The sequence below is a fragment of the Molossus molossus genome, unplaced genomic scaffold, assembly GCF_014108415.1.
Source record: "Molossus molossus isolate mMolMol1 unplaced genomic scaffold, mMolMol1.p scaffold_m16_p_19, whole genome shotgun sequence".
In the NCBI taxonomy this organism is placed as follows: Eukaryota; Metazoa; Chordata; class Mammalia; order Chiroptera; family Molossidae; genus Molossus; species Molossus molossus.
Window position 1 is genome coordinate 53,038,479 of NW_023425354.1, and position 23,296 is coordinate 53,061,774.

The 23,296-nt window shown below is 50.8% G+C and overlaps 1 protein-coding gene across 1 annotated transcript; it reads right to left on the reverse strand.

The window, feature by feature from the left end:
• Nucleotides 1-123: 123 nt before the first annotated feature.
• ELAC2 (elaC ribonuclease Z 2) lies at nt 124-21,835 on the reverse strand. The gene is made up of 24 exons (XM_036269469.1): nt 21,597-21,835; nt 20,990-21,040; nt 20,780-20,850; nt 19,984-20,048; nt 18,201-18,258; nt 17,384-17,452; nt 15,875-15,982; nt 14,716-14,774; nt 11,055-11,113; nt 10,896-10,968; nt 10,213-10,325; nt 9,646-9,741; nt 8,612-8,750; nt 8,445-8,530; nt 6,654-6,772; nt 5,472-5,568; nt 3,328-3,466; nt 2,864-2,902; nt 2,619-2,728; nt 1,774-1,873; nt 1,580-1,700; nt 1,344-1,422; nt 909-1,053; nt 124-415 (listed from the first exon to the last, which is right to left on the reverse strand). Exons 1-24 carry the CDS (start codon nt 21,827-21,829, stop codon nt 179-181), a joined length of 2,466 nt encoding a protein of 821 aa, XP_036125362.1. The 5' UTR covers nt 21,830-21,835; the 3' UTR covers nt 124-178.
• Between the last annotated feature and the right edge of the window lie 1,461 nt (nt 21,836-23,296).

Below are 23,296 nucleotides of genomic sequence, written 5' to 3' on the forward strand. Positions count from 1 at the left end.
ACGGCGAACGCCAGTCCTTGCCCGGGGCCCTCGCCAAGGCCCAGCTTCACACCCACCTGCTCCCGTGTGCCTCCCCGCCGAATGGTGCCCTCTGGCTCCCACCAAAGAGGACACACAGTGCCTGTGTGGGGTGCAGGACGTGAGCCTTCCGAGTTCAGGGTCACGCCTGGACCTGAATTCACTTTGCCCTGACCTTCTTGCTCTGTGGGCTCAGGGGACCCTCAGCACGGGCCCGTTTCTGCTGGAGCTCGCGGTCCTCAGGGCCGCCCACCGGCTCCCGGGAGAGGAGGGCCGCCCGCACCAGCCGCAGCTCCCTCTTCTCCCTGCGCTCCTCCATCTCCTCGATGTCGCCGGCAAACAGGGCTTTCAGCGGGGCCGTCAGCTTGGGCACCGTGGGGAAGTCCCTGAAGCAAATCTGGAAGGCAGGACGGAGGCCAAGGACACGCCTCAGAGGGCTGGCGGGGGCAGAGCCCGGTGGGGACAGCACGAGCTCACCCAGCAGCACAGAGCCCCTTCCCTGCCGCCCTGCAGTCAGCGGGCCACAGCTGGAGAGGGGACGGGAACACGGAAGGGCACGTGCTCCCGCAGCTGGCGAGGGTGGCGAGGGGAAGGGGCCTCAGAAATACCAGGCTTCTGACCCTGGAAATCAAGCTCCTCACAAACAAACTCAGCCCATGCCCAGGGCCGGGCTGGCTTCCCACCCCGAGGGCAGAGGACACCCAGCTCAGGCTGTGGTGAGTCTCGGACGATGTGGTGGTGGGAACAGACCGCGTCAGAGGCTCAGTGATTTCCAGCACCTGATGCTGGTCATGATAGGGTGATGGGTAGATGTCCTCCCACCAGGTGGCCCCGACTGTCCCCGGTGTCCCTGCCTCAACCCCACCCATGCGGCCCACCCACATGCGCACCTTCATGTGGTCGAAGGCAATCCCAACTTTCTCGTTGAAGTCAGGGCTGAAGAGGGGGATCTTGGCGTAGCGCTGGCTGAAGTGGTTCAGCATGATGAGCTCGGCGTTCATCCGCGTGCCCACGCCAATCGCCTGGGAGGTAGTGCTGCAACAGAGGGTCAGTCGGGCTGAGGGCTGCCGAGGGCCCTGCCCCGAGCCCACTGCCCTAGAAATCCCCACCAGCTTGTTTCTAACTCCTAAAGCTGTGCTCCCCCGGAACCCTGCACAAGTAAAGGCGGAGAGGCCCAGAAACAAGCTCCTGCCCGGTCAGAAGCCCCTCAGCATTTTGGTGGCAAGCAGGCCTGCTGTGTGTCCCTGGAGGACAGTCTTTCTAGTCAAGCTGAGGGGAGGCTGCTCAGTGTCATGGGGGGGGGGGTGACCAGGGCTTGCAGCTACCTGTGTGTCTTTTCCACGGCTTCCTCTTCTAGGCCGTCTTCCAGGGTGGCCTCATGAATCAAGAGGGTAGCGTCTCTCCCTTGAAAGTGAGCACAGGCGTCCAGCAGAGCCCTGAGCTGGAGAAGCACTCAGGCCCGGACTCCTGGCCAGAACACTCTCCCCAACCCTGTGCATGTCTGCAGGTCAGGATCACAGCCAGAGGTCGGGCAGGCCCAGCACCTGCTGCCTGTACTCACCCATCTGGACCAGAGCCTCGCAGGGCATGGTGTCCCCCGAGTAGATCAGTTTCCAGCCGGACGTGTGGACCAGCGCGCAGCCGAAGGCATGCTTGCAGTGCCGCACCAGGCAGGTCTGAAACTGGGGAGCAGGGGACAGCTGAAGCTGTGCTCCCCCCGCCCCCCGCCCCCACCACCGGCCGCTGCCCTCGTACCTCTTCTAAGTCACAGATTCTCAGCAGCGAACTAATCAACTTTTCAACTGTGGGACTGGAGACCTCAGCTCCTTTCTGAAGGCATTTGGCAGGGATCACACTGTGAGAAATAAAACATTTAAAAGAATTTAACTGGAATCAGAGTTTAAGTCTCCAGCTAGAAAGTCCCAAAATCATTAAAAAGAGAGTTTAAATCGCAGTCACTAGGACGAGGAAAGGTAGTTGCTTAGAAAGACCAAACCCGAACCCTCAGGCCACTGAAAGAACCTAGCGGCTGAGCTGCGCACAGCGAAGCCCGTGGTGGACTCCGGGCAGGCGGACTCCCTCCCGCGAGGCGCGGACAGGGCCAACCCGCCTCTGGCCCACTGGTGGGGACAGTCTCTGCTTGCCACCACTCGGGGGCTTGGCCTGCAGCTGCTTTTTGAAGAAGTGTTGGCAAAAGTGTAGAAACTAGCCCAGGCCAGTGTGGCTCAGTGGTCAGAACACTGGCCCTCAGACCAGTCTCAGGTTTGATCCCTGGCTCATCGATGTTTCTCTCCGCCCCGCCCTTCCAGTCTAGGTAAAAATCAGTGGGAAAATAGCTTCAGGCGAGGCTTAAGGTAAACGGTGTAGACACTATAACAGACCAGAAATGAGGCTGCGAGGAAATGCATCCGAGAAAACAGACATGTGAGTGAGAACCAGCTAGTGGTTCCTGCCCTTGAGTCAAAGCCTTTGTCCCCTGCTTCTGCCACCTGGGGCCACTCGAGGGAAAGGTCACTGGGGAACGCCGTGAGCTGCCTCAGGTCCACCGTGAGCTACAGAGGGGACGGCGACAGCCCGCGGGCGGCAGCCTGGAGGCTCACCTGACGTGATGCAGGAGCTGCTGACACTGGTTGTGGTACTGCTGGAGCCAGGCCTTGAGCTGGGTGGGGGCGACCACCAGCAAAGGGTGGAAGGGCTTTCCCAGGGATGCCTGAAACACCGGAATCGGTGTGGAATCAACAGCGGACATCGCGATGCACCATGGGGAGCGGCAGGAGCTACAGCTCCTCATCGTGTACAATCCAAGCAAATGCAAAACAGCAATACAAGCAAGCACCACACTCACCAAAGCTCGTTCTCTCTGCAGCAGGATATTTAACAAGCCCTGGGAAGGAGAAAGGAGATGCGGATGAGATGTGTGCAAACTCGACCCCACCTTGGGGCCCCAGGGCCCTCGTCCTGCAGGACTTCCTCAAACACTGCTCGGTCGGGAGTGGGCGTGTGCTGAACCAGGACCAGAAGCGTCACAGGCAGCGTGGTCAAAAAGGCCAGGCAGTGTCTGGGGACCCAGCCCGCCCCTCTGGCTGTGGTCTCCTTGGAGCAGGCCGTGTGGGAAGGCAATGTTCAAGACAAGTGGGGTAAAGGCGAGACCCCTGCTACCCAAGAGCAAAGCCAACAGAAAAACAAGACCTTCTTATGGGCAGAATTATTGTCTAGATTTTGTAAAAGACCAACAACTCACGAGAGATGAAAAACCAAAGCTTTGGGCGAGTTGGGACTAGGTCAGCTCGTGGCCCCACAGGCACTCACCGTGTGGTGGTCCGCGTGCAGGTGGGACACGAACACAGCAGCGAGGGTGCCCAGGACCCTGTCCACGTCGTCTCCGAAGTGACGGCACAGCTGCCCGAACGTGCCCTCACCACAGTCCAGCAGCAAGGACTTGTCGGAGCTGCGGAGGAGCGAGACACAGGTCGCTGAGGAAGGCCTGGCCACTCAGGGCTGTGACCAGAGGGCAGAGCCGCAAGCAGCCAGGGCCCTCTGTCTCCCATGACCCCGTGCTGCTTCTCGGGCACCTTCTACAAACATGAAGGCAAGTGAACGTCTCCTCCTGGTGCAGGAGGACTGCACGGAGCCCTGACCCAGAGAAGGTGAAGTGCCGTGGCCGGGGGCCCAGCTGGCTGAACACCGCCCTGTGCACCAACGTTCCGGGCTCAATTCCCAGTCAGGGCACACACTTAGACTGTGATTTGATTCCCCATCGGGGCACGTACCAGAGGCACTGATGGATGTCTCTCTCTCTCCTTCCTCTCTCTAAGATCACTAAACACATCATGGGTGAGGATTGACTATGTATAGTATACAGCCATACAAATGTTGGGCATAAAGAATAATGCCCACGTGGAATGGGAGGGAAAACATGTAGTGACCCTGACAGCGAATCCTGACCGCTCAGAGGGAGTGCGGGGCACCCACGGCGACAGCACCAGCGGCGGGCGCTGCACACAGGAGAGCTGGCTGTCGCACCCCCTCCGCGGCCGTTCTTGTTTTCTCAGCCACGTCCTCCCACCCTCCCGGCTGCTGGTGTGGGACAGGCCGCAGGGGTCCCCCAGGAACCGGTTAGTGCAGACTCCCAGCCACCAGCTGGGCTCCGGGTCTCAGGTGGGACCCGGAGCTTCGGCTCCATGTGCTCGGCTGGCTACGTGGAGGGGCGGTGGGCTCGGAACGTGCGTCCAGGTGAGAAGGCGGGTCTGCTGCAGGCCTTCCCCTCCCCTGGGAGAGCCAGGAGACTAGGACAGTGGCCCCCACTTTTCAGAGGAACACCTCGGCGGAGACACTGCTTTCTGGAGATGAAGTGGAGTGGGGAGCAAGGCAGAGGCAGCACCTTCGGGTCAGCCCCGGCTGCTCCACGGGTCACTGCCTGCCCACGCCACTGCCCTGCCTCTCCTGCATTCCTGGGTGCATGAAAAATACGCCAATGTGCGTATTTGATACGAGGGTGCATCTTATCATTGTTATGTACATCTGTAGTAATTGGTTATTTATCATCTACCACTAACATCAGAGCAAAATTTTATATATATATATACACACATACATATATATATATATATATATATATTTTTTTTTTTTCCTTTACTGATTCTAGAGAGAGAGAAAGGGGGAGAGAGAGAAACATCGATGAGAGAGAACATCGACTGGCCACCTCCCACATGCCCTCCACGGGGTCTGGGCCCACAACCTGCGCATGAGCCCTGACCAGGAATCAAACCGGTGACCTCTTGCTGCATGGATTGATGCTCAACCAGTGAGCCACACCAGCCGGGCTCAGAGCAAAATTTTAAAACCTGGTACTTCAGTCTCACTTCTTTTCCATATACACCATAAACATTTCAGAGTAACCCTGATTGATCTCTCTGCAGAGAAATGACACCAGGCAAACCCAAGAAAATCAACTAAAACCCATCCAGTTGAAGAGCTGAACACAAGACAAAGGCACCAGCCAAAGGCTGTCTCAGCCAGCAGGGGGCCTAGCTGGGGGACAATGCACTGCCAGGACTGAGACACCAACTCACATTTGCATTGGTCACTTCCCAGCCAAGCAACCTCTCTGAGCATCAGCTGACTCATCAATGAAATGGGTAGTCACTACTTCATAGGATTAATGTGAAAATTGAAATAATGTCTTAGCAAGGTACATGGTATATAGTAGAATCAGCTATTTTTATCAAAAGACATATGGGTGAGACTGCACTGACGCCCAGAAGTCTCCGTGAGTCGCTGAGGCTGAGTGCAGGAAGGCCCAGGCTCCCCTCAGGAGCACTCTGGCCACGGTGGCACGCTGACATGGCTTTAGACTGTTGCATTTTCAGCTTAGCTTGGTGGGTGGAGCAGAACTTTTGTTTAGAAAATCAGCATGCTCCTTGATGGATGGGTGTTTACTAGGAAACCAATACCTGATGTTGACAAGTGTGGCGCTGACATTTCGAATCTTCATCGGGATGGCAGACCCTGTTCCCAGGAAGATGATTTCTGGATACTGGCTTTTATTATCTATGGAAAAATACATACAAAGCGTTCATTTGTTCAGGGCAAATGTGAGCCAGCACTGAGCCCTCACGTGAGTAAAGTAAGTCCAGCTTCCAGGAGGGGCTGGGGGTCCACCTGGCAATGCCCCTGTGCAAGGGTCCCAGCGAGAGGGGTCACAGGCTGTTTGTGGGCAAAGGGCTGTCTGTCTGAAAGGTGGAGCAAATGAATTCCACAGCCCTTTCTTCAAAAGAACTGCTATGTCTTTTAAATTACAAAGGGAACTTGTTTGCCCTTAGAATCCGTGTTCACCTCAAAGGGCGGGTATCATCTGGCATCCAGCTCTTACCACCACTAACCCTCTCCTGTGTGTGCCCACACAGCCCTGCAACACCCTACTTCCTGGGGATCTAAATGGGCTCAGGGGGGCCAGCTCTGCAGGAAGAGGCAGGGCCTGGAATCCGGGGAGACCTGCCGATTCTGCAGCCTGTGCCCTTCCAGCGCCCACCTGGCAGGCCCACGGCACACAAACCAGAGATCCCGTCACAAACCCAAAGGCAAGGAAGGCCAGGGACCCAGTATTCCCCAAACACCCAGGAGGCTATGGCGAGAGCTCGCTGCCTGGGGCTGAGCAGATCAACCCCAAACCCGCCTTCGACTCCAGCCTTCTCTACTCCTACCATTAGTTGGAAAGACACAGGAAAACCCACTGGAGCCGAGATCACAACGTCCCCCACCACTCGTCCTCACGGGGCAATGAAAGCCCAGCAAGATGAGTGCCGCGGCCAGAATCTTCGGCGGGCCCTTATTAGCAAAGCCAGGACTAGATCCCAATGTGGCCAAGTCCCGGTCAGAGTTCTGTCCAGCGCCTCCCAGGGTGTCCGGACACTGCACTCGGCACGAGCCTCGGGAAGATGCCTGTGTGCCATCCCGGAGCAGTCCCCTTCACCTGGCAGGCAGGGGCAGGCGCCAGTGTTTGCAGACAGAAAGGACAGAAGCAGGTACGCAAACAACCCAGGCAGGGTGAGCTGTGCCGACTCGACACAGTGCTCCGGAAACACCTGCAGGAGGCAGAGGCCAGGGGAGAAAGGCTGTCCCGGCCCCTCGCTCACCTGCTGCGACGGGGACGTCCGTTGCAGTCTTCCTGTATTCCTGCACGCTCTCTTGGAAATTGGGGAGCTCCAGGGCCTCGGCTATGAATTCATCAGAATTGCAAGTAATAAGGGCATCCCTGCAAAGAGCAAAGATTTCAGATGACCAGAGGGGTGTGGCCGCCAACAGCAGTGTGGAGATCCAAAGTCAATTTGTGGAGACAATGTGTAAAAAGTTGTTTCAGATCAAGACTGAAGACCAAGAGGCTGAGTTTGGGCAAGAGTGTTCTGCCCCGAGGCCCCTTTCTTAGCTGAGTGGGGTCTCAGAGTGAGCTCTGAGCAGCTCTAGCTCCTCTAACACCTCCCACTCAGAGCCTGACAACCCTGGCACTCCTGGCACTGGGGGAGGGGCGGCCAGGGCCCCGTGCAGCATCCCCGCCCTCCACTCAGGGGCTGCTCGGGCATCTCAAGTCCCCTGGGTTTGGGGAAAGGAGGGGAGCAGGGAAAAGCACCCCAGCTGAGCGCAGCCCAAGAACAGAGCCTCTCAAGCTAATGTGCACACAACCCATCTCCTTCAAACCTCACCAAACTCAGGGTCTGACTCACTGGCTCTGGGGGGCCTGAGACCCTGCATTTCTTGCAGCCACCAGACCCTGACAGCCTTGGACCAGTGGCTCTTCACCTGACTGAGCACCGAGATCACCTGGAGCTCAGGAAGGGAGTCTTAGGCCTAATCTCAAGATTTTAGTCCAGCAGGTTCGGGAATTACATTTCCACAGGTGGCAGGTGAGTCTGGGGATGGGCTACAGGAACTGCCTCTGCCGACAACCCCTAGACCTGCCCGAGGGCCCGCCGTGCTGCCGCAGCCTCCCCACCGCAGCAGCCAGCAGCCAGCAGCTCGATCCCGAGCAGGTCTGCTCCCACAGACTACGGGACGGCAGGGCCTCAGCCGTTCCAGATGCAGACCTCAAACATGAAAGACGTGGGGCCCAGCGCTTCTCCCACCTCCGATCGGGGGGGAGCCCGGAGAGCCTTTCAACACCGACCCAGCCACCCCTCGTCCAAGAACTACCCGGGAACAGAGGTCCACTCAAGGACTGATGTACAAGACATTTACTGTTCCAGTAAAACAGCAAAAACCAGGCGGCGGGATGGAGAGGAGGGTGTCTAGGGGGTAAAAGGAGAAACAACTGTAACAAAAATAAATAAAAATTGGAGAAAATAAAATAAAGAAAGCGGCAAAAACTGGAAATGTATCAAATTAGCAAACGCCCCATCTGGAATGACAGCGAGACCTCTGGTGAAGACTATACAATGACACAGGAAAGACTGTATGATACAGCATCACGTAACATATATATATATATGTTATACTATATATGTTATACTATATATGTTATACTATATATGTTATATATATATGTTATATATATATATATATACTACTTCCACAGGCACTTTTCTAACATCCCCACACATTCAAAGTTAAAAAACAACATGTTAACAATCATCCTCTCATCTAGGGTGAGGGGTTATGGGGACTGACGTTCTCCCCCGCACACCTCGTATTCCCCACACTGCGAACCGTGAACACGGATCACTGCCGAGGACAACCACTGGGCCTCCCCCTAGCAGCCCCAGGCAGCTTGTTCAGCAGATGGATGTGTGTTGGGATACTGCCACACATCCACCCACGACTGTCACTTGTCCGTGGTGCAGTAGCAGCCGAGCCGTTCTTTGTGGTTTGCAAACCCTGAAATATTTACGCCCTGGCCCTTCCCAAACAGCCACCACAGGCTCGGAATCACAGACCTCTGCCACTCTCTCCGGGGACGGAGCTGGTACTTGAGGAGGCATTCACCGCGGACGGTGGGCACAGAGAAGGCAGCACCTTCTTCCTGAAACAGAAGAAAACACAGCCCCTGAAGAGAGAGACAAGGGCAGGGGGCAGGGCAACAGAGGCTGTTCTGTGACCGTACCTTACAGCGGAGGCTGGCGAGCGGGGGGAAGATGTCGGGGTGGATGAGGTTGAGCTGTGTCTGGATCTTGTGGCTACGGAGGTTGTGCACTGACGTACAATTCTCGTTCAGGATCAGGTGCTGGGTGTCAGGCCCGAACCTAGGATGACACAGATGGTGCTTCCACACGCCCGGGAGGGGCCTCTGTGCAGGGGGTGAGGGCGATGACGCAGACCAAGTGTCCAAAGAGGGAGGGGCTTGTCCAGAAACAGTTACTAAATGACCAGACACAGTCCTGATTCTTCTGTCACCATGTCCAGTCTTTCCCCAAGCTCAAACCAGCAAAAATCAAATACTAGAAAAGTGAGTGTTCAGAGCCTGCAGACTGGAGACCAAGTGCAGTGCAGGATGAGAGAAAAAGCCCAGAGGAAGAGATAAGACATGTTTAGACTCAAACCCTAAAGGAACAGAGGGCGAGGGCTGAGGAGAGAGCCCAGGGCTGACAAGGGAAGATGCAGGGACTCCGGGACGACAGCACGGGCAGGCCGACCGGCCCTGGCGTCGCTCTGCACCGGGAATGCAGAGTTCCTGCCAGCTGCCGGGCCCCGCCGGTGAAGCCAACAGGAGAATGGAGTCTCTCCTAGTTACTACCTTGTGGTAGACCATCTGCTTCCCAGATTGTCAGGAGGGTTAAAGAAAATAAAACAAAATGTAGACTATTTAACATCCTGCCTCTCATGGGTGTTTAATAAACTGAAGCTCTTATTTTAAACTCCCAGCTCTCTTCTTCAGGCTACACGCATGGAACTGTCCGCAAAAAGGCAGTGTGTTCAGACACCGAGTGTAGCGGGAGCGGCTGGTACAGGGAGCCCACACGCGGGACCCGTGCACACTGTGCCACCTAGTGGCGACACTTCCCAGAGGGAGACAGGTGGCGGCTCTCAGAATCCGGGGACAGCAGGGTCCCTGCGAAGTCCAGGCAGGCAGGAGGTAAGGGTGGGAGGCGCTCAGAAGAGTGAGGGAGCAGGGGGCGCGGGGCCCTGGGCTGGCCTTACCTCTCCATCCACTGCTGGTATCTGCCGTCGGCAAGCACACACTCCGGGGCCATGTGCACCACCAGGGCCACGGGGGCATCGGCACTCCCTTGGTACCTGGGAGGGAGGGAGGGTGGGGCTCTGCTCTATAAAATGACACAGCCTCAAAGCACGCACAGGGGGTGGAGGGTGGCACTTGGCTCTCGGGGACTGCAGTGAGCCCACAGCCTTCACGTCCAGTCTGGGCTGTCCCCAGCTGCACCCAGAGGTGCCTGAGCACTGACTCTTTGTGCCAAGCTCTGGGCCTACCCTAGACTTAGAACTCTAACTGGACATTAACTTCCTAGTCTGCAAAGGTCTCTGCTTTTTCATCTTTTCTAATTTCACTTCAAGGCTGCATATCCCACAAAATGCACCAATCGCCGTGAAGTTCTGCGCAGGACTGAGCCTGCACAGGAGACTGCCTTGGCCTTTCAAGTCCAGGGAGTTTTCCCAGAGACCCGCCCCAGGCCAGGACCCTGTCCGTGCTGCCGGGCTTTGTGAGCCGAGTGTCGGCTCTCACCCCTCACACCCCAGGACCCAGATTACCTCTGGAGGGCAGCATTCTCACAGATGGGTTGGATGAATCCTTTGTCTGGACATTCGATCACAACAAAAACAAGACTGGGATCCGGAGGAGTACAGATCTCTTCAGGCAAAATCTGCAAAATCGGGGGGTCGTGATGCTCCCCGGCGCAGTCAGCCAGCAAGCACACCCGCCTCCCACCGTCCACTGCGAGGTCGCACAGCCCTCCTGAGCAAGCACAGCGCTGACGTGCGAGCACCGCTCACACCTTCCTGCTCCCTCTGACCAGCAGAGGGCATTTCAAACCTGCACGGTTCTCAGGTATGTGGTCACTGGTCTTAAAATCCTTAGATGCCAGAGACATCCTGGTAAAGAACGTGGTGGCATTCTTCTGTGCCAGGGACCGAAAGTCCATCCTTTAGGGGTTTTCCCTGGGCTCGAGTACAAGGGAAAGCACCCATCCTATTGGGAAGAGGACCCCCAGATCCAGAAGACTACAGAAATGCCCCCAAGGCAGCCAGTGCTGATAGGCAGGACAAGTATAAACAAGAGACCTCACTTTATTGCTTAGCCAAGTGATGAAATCCAAGCTGTTTCACTTCCCTCAGACGGGGTGTCTGTAGGGCCTGAACCGGACAGTGACCCTGTCCAATGCTCCAGGCCCTACTCGTCACTGCTGAGAAATCGTGAACATGGGGCATCGCACCTCTCTTCCCTCGAAGGTGACACTCTTCCCGTCCTTGACAGCAGCGATGATGGGGGCGATGGCAGCCGTCCCACTGAAACGGAGACGCTCTGTGAGACGAGGGCCTCACCACCGAAAGTGGGCCCACCAGGCCCCAACGGCGTGTTCCCCGACACTCACACTGGGAGCCCCAACTCTTTGGCCCTGAGCACCAGGAAGTTTCCTTTCTTCAAGTGAAGCTGCAATGACAAGACCGTAATGGACTTTCAGTGACGAATGAAGAAGCTTGGCTTTCATCAATTTTCTCATAAGTGCATCTTTCTGGTTTTAATTTTTAATTATGGTTATTTTCTTACAACTCATTAAACTGCAGGTTAGGTTATTGCTTTCGGATAAAGTATATTATATTCCGAAGAAGTCATTTATTTTTAAACACTTCAGTAATAAAAACCGAACGATTTAAAAACATAGTGCCTTCTTTCCCAACATTAATTCCCTATTAATTTAGTAAAATGTAACCCATTTCCACAGCAAATAAAAAGTCTCCTTCAAGTGTCCTTGAGGAGAAACAATGCTGTTTTATCACCCTGCACGCGCCAATTACTAGCTAAAGGAATGCCCCCGGAACACTAACAGAAACAACCACACAAGTCACTGTGCAACCCAGTATTCCATGATGGTGACCGGGCAATAAAAGTGCAGACAGGTTTCTCCTCCGTTTTTCACACATTTGACAATATAATGCTGTTGCTTTTATACTGGAGAAAAGTTGCAATAAAAGATTTCCTATGTGCTGATACTATAATAGAGGGAAAACAACAATCCCATCACGAAACCTCAGAGCCATCACTCTGCACTTAAAAATCTGGCCAAACATTTTGGGATCTACATATTTCACACATAATAAAAAATTTTTAAAAAGGCAGAAATGGCATAAAATGTCAAGTCTTTGGGTATTGAACTATTTGATTTTTCCTTTTCTATTTTTAATCTCCTAAAGGACCCATTTGCAGAAAACTACAGGTCATTGAAAAAAGAAATAGAGGAAGATATAAAAAAGTAGAAGCACATACCCTGTTCATGGATTGGAAGAATTAACATAATTAAAATGTCCATACTACCCAAAGCAATCTATAGATTCAATGAAATCCCCATCAAAATACCAACGACATATTTCATAGAACTAGAACAAATACTTCAAAAGTTCATATGGAACCAAAAAAGACCCCAAATAGCCACAGCAATCTTGAAAAAGAAGAACAAAGTAGGTGGGATCACAATACCAGATATCAGGTTATACTACAAAGCGACTGTAACCAAAACAGCCTGGTACTGGCACAAGAACAGGCATATAGACCAGTGGAACAGAACTGAAATCCCAGAAATGGACCCAAGGCAATACGCTCAATTAATATTTGACAAAGGTGGCAAGAGCATACAGTGGAGTAAAGACAGCCTCTTTAATAAATGGTGTTGGGAAAATTGGACAGCTACATGCAAAAAAATGAAACTAGACCATCAACTTATACCATACACAAAAATAAACTCAAAATGGATATTTTTAATCTTTTTGTTCAATGTTTTCATTGATTTATTTTTCTATTTATTTTTTATTTTTATTTTTTGAGAGAGAGGGAGGAAAGAATAGGGAAAGAGAGAGAAACATCGATTGGTTGCCTCCTGTATGCACCCCAACCAGGGACCGAACCTAAAACCTGGCATGTGCCCTGACTGGGAATCGAACCCACCACCGTTCAGTGAACTGAGCAACATCGGCCAGGGCTCTTCTTTAAATCTTTTTTTTTTATCCTCACCTGAGGACATTTTTTCATTTTTTGTTCAGATAGAGTGAGAGGGAGAGAGAGGAAGAGAGAGAGAGTGAAACATCAACGTGAAAGGGACACATCGAGTGGTTGCCACCCACACGACCCAACCAGGGCCAGTTACAAACTGCAACCAAAGTACGTGCCCTTATCGGGAACTGAACCCGGGTCTCTCCAGACCGCAGGCCGATGCTCTAACCACTGAACCAAACCGGCCAGGGCTTCTTTAAATCTTTATATGAACTACTTGCATTTTCTTTTGACTTCCTAAAGTTAAGAAATGATGCTTAGGGCAAAGTCTCCAATTTGGATCCTAAGTCTTATTAGGATTCTAGAATTTTCCGTCTTCAAAAACACTACCCGAGGGGAAGGATAACAACATAAGTGTGTGCAGGTAACAGAAAGATGAGAGAACTAAGATGACAGCTTTAGACAACGATGCTAACCAGCACTGTGGTGCCCACTGTGCAGAGCCAGTGGGTTTCAGGGTGAAAACAGAGCATTTCGAACGTGGAACAGGAACTTGCAGCCCTCAGGCTGGCAACACCCATCTCCCTCCCATGGGCTGAGCCGCACCCTCGGAGAGCTGTTCCTGCCTAAGGAGTGCGGTGCTTGCAAGGCTGGGGAAGGGGGAGCAGAATGCGAGCCCACTGAGCCCCGCGCAGGCACACAGCTGCCTGGAGCAGAGCTCTCACGCCAGGCCCTCTACACCCAGGGCCTCTCTTCTCCGACCTCCCGTGACTTGAACTAGCTCAGCTTTACTGCCTTCCAAACCCTCAACAGAGAAACAGCGCTAGTCCGATGCGGGAAAGGGCTATGGGCTGACCAGGGGCACAGCGCTCAGCAGCGGCAGCAGACAGCCAGGCAGGAGGCAGAAGCCAAAGCAGCAGCCGGCGGCTCTTAGTGTCAGGACCCTGGCTCCCAGGACAGCTGCCGGCGCCCAGCGTGACTGCCAGAGTGGATGGCGTCACCCCACCATTTGGAACACCTCTCATAGTGCCCAACATAATCTACTTAGAAAGGCAAGAAGGAACTAACACAACTTAATAATCACCATGTAAACAACTTTTAAACTATTATTTTGCTGCCTAAACACTCAGAAACACACAAGTAATGAGCCTATTGGCAGTAGTACTTAACTTTTATAAAAATAACAATTATTCAAATAAATTAATAAGTGATACTGACAATGATCTTTCAACTAATAACTAATATTACTATTGACCTTTCATAATTATTCTCACTTGTTAGAATTTGGATGAAAATCACAATATATTTTAAAATCAATATTACTTCTTTAAAAAAAGAATCAAAGCCCTAAAGGACTTACTGCACATTAGACAAAAGTGTTTGTTGCAGATTATAATAAAATTTTAAGGCAAAGTGATATTAAAAAGTGGCCATTAGCCCTAGCCGGTTTGGCTCAGCGGTTAGAGCGCCAGCCTGCGGTCCTGAGAGACCCGGGTTCGGTTCCCGCTAAGGGCATGTACCTTGGTTGCAGTTTGTCCCCGGCTCTGGTCAGTCGTGCGGGTGGCAGCTGCTCGATGTGTCCCTTCACATCGATGTTTCTCTCTCTCTCTCTGTTCCTCTCTCTCCCTCCCACTCTACCTGAACAAAAAATGGAAAAATGTCCTCGGGTGAGGATAAAAAAAAAAAAAAAAAAGTGGCCATTAGTAAGATCTGAAAAACACCTTATTGTAATATTTTCTTAGCATATGACCAACTTCAGATTTGCAGATGAGGCCTTTCTTTGTGGATGCTAGCTAATGTTAAATCAGTCCCGATGTTAGGAGTTAAATTATACAAACTAAAACAGAGCTGAAGGAGAAAAGAATTTCTGGTAGTCCCAATGTGAACAAGTTGAAAGTATGTAACGAAACAGGTGGTATATTGGGAAGTACAGGGTATCTGTGTTTCATCTTGTCACAGGCAACTTCGGAGGTGCTACCGGGAACTACTGGGAAAGTGCTAATTCAAGGTCGCCACGCTCACTTAAAGCCCACCGGACAGGTGCTTACCTTACAGACGAAAGCTACGACCAAGGAGGGGTCCCTGCCACCCTTTCTCTGGCTAACACCTGCGAAAAAAACAAATCTGATTATAACGAATGTGAAGGTTTATAGGCTTCACAGGTGGATGATCATCTGATACCTAGTTTTTCACACAAAATAAATGTAACCCTTCCAACACGAAGGCTGAAGAAAGGACTGGTATAGTTTCAATCAGAACTTTTGCTTTTCCTACTCACGCTGAAATCCGAGTAAGTGAAAAATGCAAAACTCCAACCAGAAAAACTTTAGAATGGCAAGTGAAATGTATAAAAATGACACATTTACCTAGGAGTGTAGATGTGAGAAAAAACAAGTTGCAAGCTGCTTTATAAACAAGTATAAAAATACGTGAAATAACACAAAAGCTAAGAGGCCTGCAAAGGAAGTCTGGGTGTCAGTCTTCACCCGTGCCATCCGAGAAAGGACGCTTACAGGGTGGGCCTCTCCTCGGCCGTCAGACAGCACAAGCTCAGGGCAGCAGGGGAACTTGCCAAGCTTTGCCCGACAGTGGACAGCAGAACCCTTAAGCAGGTCGAGTTTTCTGAAACATCTGCTCTCAGAATTTTAAGTTTTTCCAGGAGGCTGTCGGTCTGACAGAAAAGGTGCAGACCCGCTCATGGACACGACTATCTGTCAGCTCAGCAGTTACAGTTTCTGCATTCATGAAAAATTAATTTGCAGTAATGTCGAATGAATAAAAACCATAAAAGCCTCTGAACAATTCGATTTGCCTCGGGCACGCTGAGGGCTGCGGACCAGCACTGCCGGGTTTACGGCCTTCTCGGTCTCCCACAGGTTAGGTCCTATCGTGCAAGAATACGATAAGGATTCTCATTTACAGCAATGGATTAAGAAAACAGTTCTCCCCCAGCCGGTGTGGCTCAGTGGATTGAGCGCCATCCCATGAGAGGTCCTGGTTCGATTCCTGGTCAGGGCACATGCCCCGGTTGTGGGCTCGATCCCCAGTAGGGGGTGTGCAGGAGGCAGCCCATCAATGTTTCTCTCACACTGATGTTTTTCTCTCTCTCTCCCCCTTCCTCTTTCTCTTAAAAAAAAAATCAATAAAAACATTTAAAAAATAAAACAGTTCTCTTGACAGTGTACTGTTCTGTTTAATTAGCATTACCATCTGGAAAGTGCTGATCATTTTCAGATGATGCAGAGTCTGAAGACTGCTCTGGACTGAACCTTTCTGGGCTCTGCGATGGCTGGTGATTTCCAAACTTCTGTTCACCTGGTTAGTACAGGAAAACAATCAAATTACACACCATGCAAGGTGAGCTCCCAGCCGGAGGCTGGCTATCACATGTGGGAACAGAGCACGCCCATTAGGGCAGCGGGCTTTTTCCTACAGCGGTCACTAGCTAGTCACCTCCCCACCTGGTCGGTGGGCCGGGGCCACATTTTCATCATTCTCACCTTTACGTTTCTGCCAGCTCAGAGCCTTGGCTACAGTAGGAACTCACAGGGTTTGTGAACTAGAAAGCATGCAGGGAGCAGGCTAGTTTACTCATTATCATCCCTCTCAATAAACAGACGTAGGCCCAAAGTTACCCATCTACCTGAGAAGGAGCATAATTTTGCAGTCAGTTAAATCTCAAGGCCAAGGAAATAAAAAGCTGCTCTAGGAAGCTGGTCCCACAGAAGCCTGCATCTCCCCACGCGGAGCATCGTCCCCTCAGAGCTGGCTGTGCGCTGGGAAACGCCAGCGAGCTAAACAAGTCCACACTGGTCACGCAAGACACGTCCAAGTGAACTGCTCCATGCCTGGGAGGGACAAACAGGGTGCTACACAGGAACAGCCGAGGAACACAAATCGGGCTGGGGTTGGCACAGGAGGGGTCAGGACAGGGAAGCCATCCAAGCGGGAGTGAGCCAGGCAAGGAGGTGGGATCAGAGCAGCTGTCTGGGGGGCCTGTGAGCACTGTGCCTTTGCTGGAGGCCCCTTGCCTCCCTCCCTTCCTCCACCCATGGGCCAGTGCAATCCTGTCTCCCTGTCCAGTCCTGGCCTTCTCTGGCCTTTGTTGGGGACTCTCATCTGTACCCTTCAGCATGTGGCAATGGCAAGCATACACTAGTTAGCAATGTTCAGGAAATGTCCTGCCGACTCTGAATCCTCCCGGCTGTCAGTAACACCTGACATGCAGTGTGTGTAGCCAGACTCAGGAAGGACACTGACGTGGCAGCGCCTGGCGTGCACACTGTCCCTCTCCAGGCCAACACCACATCCTCTGGCCCTGGGACCTAAAGAGGTCCTGTGACCTTCTGACCTTCAACAAGATTTCTATTGGGTTGCTATGTGTTTATCAGTGCAAACCCCTCCAGAACCCTCTCATCAGAGGTACTTACCCCATGGCAAATAAATCCCAAGTGATAAGTGTGCAAATCTAAGAGCAATGTATTTTCTGCCAGCACTTAAGTACGTAATATTCCAAAGTACAGTCGCTGTTGTTATATACGAATTAAATGCATCTGTCCATAAGATTATAAGCTCCTTAAGGGCAGAAGCCATGTATTAAATCCTCAGCTAACTGGGTATGCAAAGCCAGTATTCAAGCAGTGCCTATTTTTACCCCCCTTTCCTTCCCTAGAACCTACATCGTCTGCCTCCGAGGAATGTGGCGTTCGTACTCACTGTGTATGGGGACCTGGAACACCGTCATGGTCTCATCCTTATATTCTGGCGCAGAGTGGGGCCGCACAGCTTCGTGAAAGAGACAACAGGAGAGCAACTGCATTAGGGCAGACACGCGTGAAGGTCACGCTCCAGACCACCAACTACAAGCAACCGAACTGCCTTGGAATGTTGGTGAGAATCTGCACTAAAACTGGACTTTTTGAGTAAATTAAAACTGGGGGGAAAGAAGCAAAATATATTTGCATCAGCTACTAATATGTACTGTGGCCGAACGAAAAGGCATTATGATCACTGGTGACTCTGCATTAGAAAAGAAAGAAAAGGAAAGAAAGAAAGGCTCCAGGGTAGGAGGCACAAGTTAACACATAACACTGCAAGGCCAGAGTGTAGCATCTCAGCTGAAGAGCCAGTATGGACTCTGCAATCAGACAGGGCATCATCCCCACAGGAGCGCGGACCAGCTGCAGATGCACACCGCTTCTGGGACAGGCTGCAGGCGTCCCGGGTGTGCAGGGAGCCAAAGCTGGGGTAAGTGTAAGAGGACGGAGACAAAGCCTGGAGGCCCCTCTGCTCGCAGCCTTTCTCCGCACTGCAAGGAATTCAAGTAAATTCAATTCTGAGAACCATCTCCAGCTTATATTTGGGGGCATAAGGTGGGGACATAGAATATAACAGGCAATATTATAAAAATGCATCTATGCTGATGAAGGATTCATTTTAAGGTTTAATTTAGGTCTTTATGGATTCTAATTTGATGGACTAGGGCATACATGAGAAAGAAATGGCAGATAATGAGTCAGAGTCAGGGACATACCCAGGTCTATTCCTTTCAATGGACCAGAAAATATTTTGATAGCTTCTAGGTATTTTTCCTACAAAACAAAGAAAGAAAAGGAAAACGTGAACAGTTATAGTTACAACAATGTATTCAAGTACATAAGAGGTCTCAACATGACCTGTAATCTTTACAAAGTGTCCACTATGTGTCATATGCCAAGGATTCAGCAGGGAGAAGGAGATGGAGTCTCTGCCCGCACACAGCAGATGAAACAAAAATGAAACAAATGATGACACAAACAACACAGTGGCGGTTGTGCTAAGTGCTTTTCAAGAAACAGGGAAAACGCAGGGGGCTGGGGTATCAGTTGTTTGTAGACTCAGCCACACGGCTCCGGAGTCAATGACCTTCCAGCTAAGCCCTGAAGGGTCAGAAAGATTCCGGCAGAGATGAAAGGGACAGAGGGAACTCGTGTATGGATGAACCCCTGATACGGAAGGAGCTTCAGTAGGGCGCAATGTGGCTAAGAGTTGGTCTATGTAGCTCCAGCTTGGTGACTGGGATATAGATGCGAGCATGGACAAGGGCTAAGGCCTGTGGGATTTGTGGGCCATATTAAAGTGTTTGGACTGTACTGTATGGAGGACCCATGAAGAGTTTTAGGATGGAAGGACCGTGTATGTTGTTAAGCCTTAAAGAGGTCCCTCTGGCCACTGTGTGGCCGGTAGATTACAGGGACGCGAGAATGGATATAAGATGCCATCAGAGTAGACAGAGATGATGAAGAGCCTGATGAGGAGATAAATGAATGGATCTGAGATATTATTTTGGAGACAAAAGTATTTGGTGATTGGCTGCCTTCATCTTAAGAATTGGAAATAAACTGTTACATATTCAATAGTTGCAACAACATGCGCACTTCTCCACGGAGGAATGAGCAGATTTGAATGAGCAGATTTGAAAGCAATGAAGATGTCTCAAATTTAATAAATAGGTAAGAATAAAAGCTAGCATTTATTGTGTGCCTACTTGTTGCTAAACATCTAATAAATTGATTTAGTGGGTTTTTTTTGTGTTTTAAGTAGTTTTTTATTTTTAATTGATTTTGAGAGAGAGAAAAGGAGAGAAAGAGAGAGACACTGACATGAGAGCAAAACTTCGATCAGCTGCCTCCTACTGGGAATCGAGCCTGCAACCCAGGCATATGCCCTGACTGGGAATCACAGTGGCAACCTTTCTGTGCACAGGATACCAACCAACTGAGCCACACTGGCCAGAGCTGCTTTAGTGTTTTATATGTGTTACCTCATTTAATCTTTAACAATTCTATGAAATATTACAGCCATTTTACAGATGAAGAAACTGAGGCTCCAAGAGGTAAAGTAACTTGTTTGAGGTCATATAGTTAATAAGTTTTGAACTCAGGCTTCTTTATCTTGCAAGGTGAAGTGTTTACTCCACTATTAGTTATCTCTGGGAGGCAGAAGAGCGATTTACAGAAATGAAAATTCTTGTTATAACTTTAAGAAAAGATGGGCCCTTGGCAGTGTTGTTCAGTGGTTAGAGCATTAGCCTCAAGGGTCTTGGATTCAATTCCTGGTCAAGGGTGTGTACCTGGGTTTCAGGTTCAATCCCTGCCCCAAGGCAACCTATAAATGTGTTCCTCTCACATCAAAGGAATCTCTCCTCCCTCTCCCTCCCTCCTTCTACTCCCTCTAAAAAAATCAATGCAAAAAATGTCCTCGGGTAAGGATTAACAAACATTAATAAATAAATAAAAAAGGAGGTTAGTTTTGGAACTAAGTCAGGAGAGACTTACCAGTTGAGGAGGTCCAGAAAGTACACACTTTGGAAGCCCGGTTTCCTTTAAAGTAAGAATCATTCCTAAAAAGGACAAATAAAATCAGATCTCTCATCATCCTGACCTACAGTCACTGCCAGCAGGAGAATGCCTTATTAACCAGCTATTTTTCTACTTGTCCTCATTTCCGCTTCCAATGACCAGGGAACATGTGAACAGAAGTGATGCTGGCTAGAGGTACAAGGGACACCAAATATCCCTCAAATGCCTCTAGAATGAGCAGGGCTGATATTAGGGTGAGCCAGGGAGGCACCTAGAGTGAGAAACCACTCAAGTGAAGAGATGGTCTTAAATTTTGCACCCCAGGCACCTTCTTGTCTCACTCTAGTCTCGGGTCTCAGAATACAACTAGTTCAACACTCCTTCCTACCCACATCACAAAGCTTAGAGAATCTGGCAGCAACACAATGTTGACTTTTGTAGTTGGCTGGGCATGAATATTGGGGTAATCTGGAGAGTGGGCATCTGTGTGGAGCTGCTGATGCTCTCAATGATAAATATATTTACTGTAATCACCATCACTACACTCTCCAGTTTACTGTCACATTATCTCCAGTCCAGCAACTCAATAAACGAGTGGATGGTAATACTTGGAGCATCCATGGTGAACTCTGCCTTCCGAGTCACATCTTTCGATGCTTCACGCTGGAGCTGGCTAGCCTGGCATTAAGAGAAACAGCTACGCTGGACTTAGCAGATAAGCAGGTTAAAATCCCACAGATTTCCCTTCTGACTCTGGAAAGAATAAACTCACCACACAATCCCCCAACATTACTCCAGTGCATTCGGGTCAGGAATATGTTGTCCAAACGAGATACCTTCAGCCTGTAAAAGAGAAAACAGCTGAGTGGGACAAAGTGCATTGGCCAGGGACCATTTCTTCTGTTCTAAGAATGCCCCTGCCTCTCTCCTCCGCTTTCAAAGCCCATGATCATCCCACCCCAAAGGAACACGGTCCACTTACTTGTGCTCCTGCATGAGTCGCTGGACACCTTCTCCACAGTTGAAGAGATACCTACAGGAGGAACATCACAGGCTTTACTGAGAAGACTGTATTTTGTAATATCTCCGCCACTGATTAGATGTTTTATTGTATGCTCTGGAAAATTAAATAAATAAAAACCCATGCTGCGCTCCCTGGCCGCAATTCTGCAGTGAGGATGCTGGGTTTTGAGAGGTGTTTTCGGAGAAGGGCGGGCCCGGGAGCCGGCGTGGGCCCAGGAGGTCCTCGCTCATCACCACCCCTGCGGACCTCACACACCCCGACCCGGAGGCCCGTCCAGGCGCGCAGAGGCCGGGCTGCGGCTCAGACAACGCTAGGAGGGAAATCGGGGCCGAGGACGCTTCCACCCAAGTCTGGAGTTCTTCAGGGATCCAGGAATCGTGGTGGACCTGAGATTAAGGGATCTAGGGTGCCCCACCCACCCGCAGACAAGTTCGGCGGCGACAGTGACATCCCACGCCTCGAAGTAGCTTAACCGCGGCCCAAAGTAGCTTGACGGTGCCGCAGTGCTCCCGGGCGGCCGGGCGGGGCTCGGTACGGGGACCGGCTCCCGGCGCGACTCACTGACCGGTTGTACTCGGAGAAGACGTAGAGCGCCGCGCCCACGTCCCTGCCGCCGGCCGCCACCACCTGCAGGTACACGGTGTTCGGGCCCCCGGGCTCCCACGATGGGCCACGCTTCTCTCGCGTGCGCAGGTGCCTCAGCGGGTCCTTGGGCGGCCGCTGGCGGCGGGCGGGTCCCTGCGACATGGTGCGCCCGGCCACGGACCGCAGCAGCAGCAGCGAGCGGAGCGCCCACATGCGCGAATTTCCATCCAGGCTGAGAAGTGCAACCGGTCACTCAGTCCGCGTGCCCCACACCCCGCCCCTCCTTTCGCGTGGCAGATACAGCCAATCAGCGTGCCGCAAGCCCAGCTGCCCCGCCTACGCGAGGCTGCGCGTCCAATAGAAAGGAGCTTTGCCTCTTGGGCTTGTCAATTGACGGCAGCCATAGAGTAGGGGAGTGCTAGAGCGTCCGGAATGGCCCCGCCCCTTGTCTTTTTCCGGCTTTCCCCGTATCAGTTCTTTCCGGAAATCGTCCTTTGCCGTGGCTTCCGGGAGTGAGTGGATGGAAAAAGCACTACCGGCGAAAGACCGGATCCTTGCAGTTTCCAGTTCCGGTGACGGGTTGCCCCCTCGCCACCAGTTGTGATCTGTTCGCTTAGACAAGTCAGGCCCCTGGAGCTTTGGTTTGCTCTTGCTTGTGGTTGTGTTAGAATTACATGTGAGGAGATACATGGTAGGGAGTGTTAGTGTAGGAGCTTTCACTAAGTTTATTTACATTGTAATTCGTGCGAGGACATGTTTCAAATAACTGCTTTTACTGGCTTTTGGGAAGAAAAGCAAGAATAGTTAGAGGTTATAGAACAAACTCTGGAGCAAGAGAGTCGTGGGTCCATAACAAATAAGGAGTTGCACTATCCATGGATGAACTTGAAAGGAATTATGCTGCGAAATAATAGAAACGAAGCCGCTTTCAATGGAGCTTGAGCTGCCATCCCGGAGGAGCGTCCTTGCAGGTCAAAACTCTGGATTGTTAAAAGGGGAAAATAACCTAAGGCAACATTGTATAATCCCAAATACTGTTTGCAAAGTTAACAAGAAAGCAAATAGAATGACTATCTGACTGATGAAATGAAAATTGAAAACATTCTTTAGAAACTATAGAAAGGCCTTCCTTCTATTGATGTAACTCTATACCCCTTGCCTTGTCTCCTAATCGGAATACTGGGTTTCTGCCTGAATCCGTGCCTCCTGAATAGCTATTCTTTTCATCTCAAATAAATGCTTGCTGCTTCTCACTTTGGCCTTTTAGTTTAAGGTTAACAATGCTAATTGAAATAAACCAAAGAAAGGCATAATTTTACTTTTATATAGAATCTTAAAAAAAAACCAAAAACAAAACTCAGAAAAATAGTAGATTGGTGGTTACCAGGGGCTGAGAGGTGAAGCAAATTAGTGAAGGTGGTCAAAGGGTGCACAGTTTCAGTTACAAGGTGAATAAGTCTGGGGATCTAATGTACATCATGGTGATTATAGTTAATAATTCTTTATTGTATACTTGAAGTTAAACATGGTAGAACCTAAACATTCTAACGACAAAAAGGGTAACTATGTGAGATAATGGATGTATTAAATAACTTTATTGTAGTAGTCATTTTGCAGTGTATTCTTATATAAATCATATCATCATTGTATACCTTAAAGTTATTTAATGTTATATGTCAA

Coding starts and splice junctions, on each gene's coding strand:
- ELAC2 (XM_036269469.1), bottom strand. CDS start 21,829: ATGTGGGCGCTCCGCTCGCTGCTGCTGCTGCGGTCCGTGGCCGGGCGC. Junction 15,983..17,383: donor GTTCCAGGTCCCCATACACA/GTGAGTACGAAC, acceptor TGTACTAACCAG/GTGAACAGAAGTTTGGAAAT. Junction 14,775..15,874: donor TGATCAGCACTTTCCAGATG/GTAATGCTAATT, acceptor TTTTTTTCGCAG/GTGTTAGCCAGAGAAAGGGT.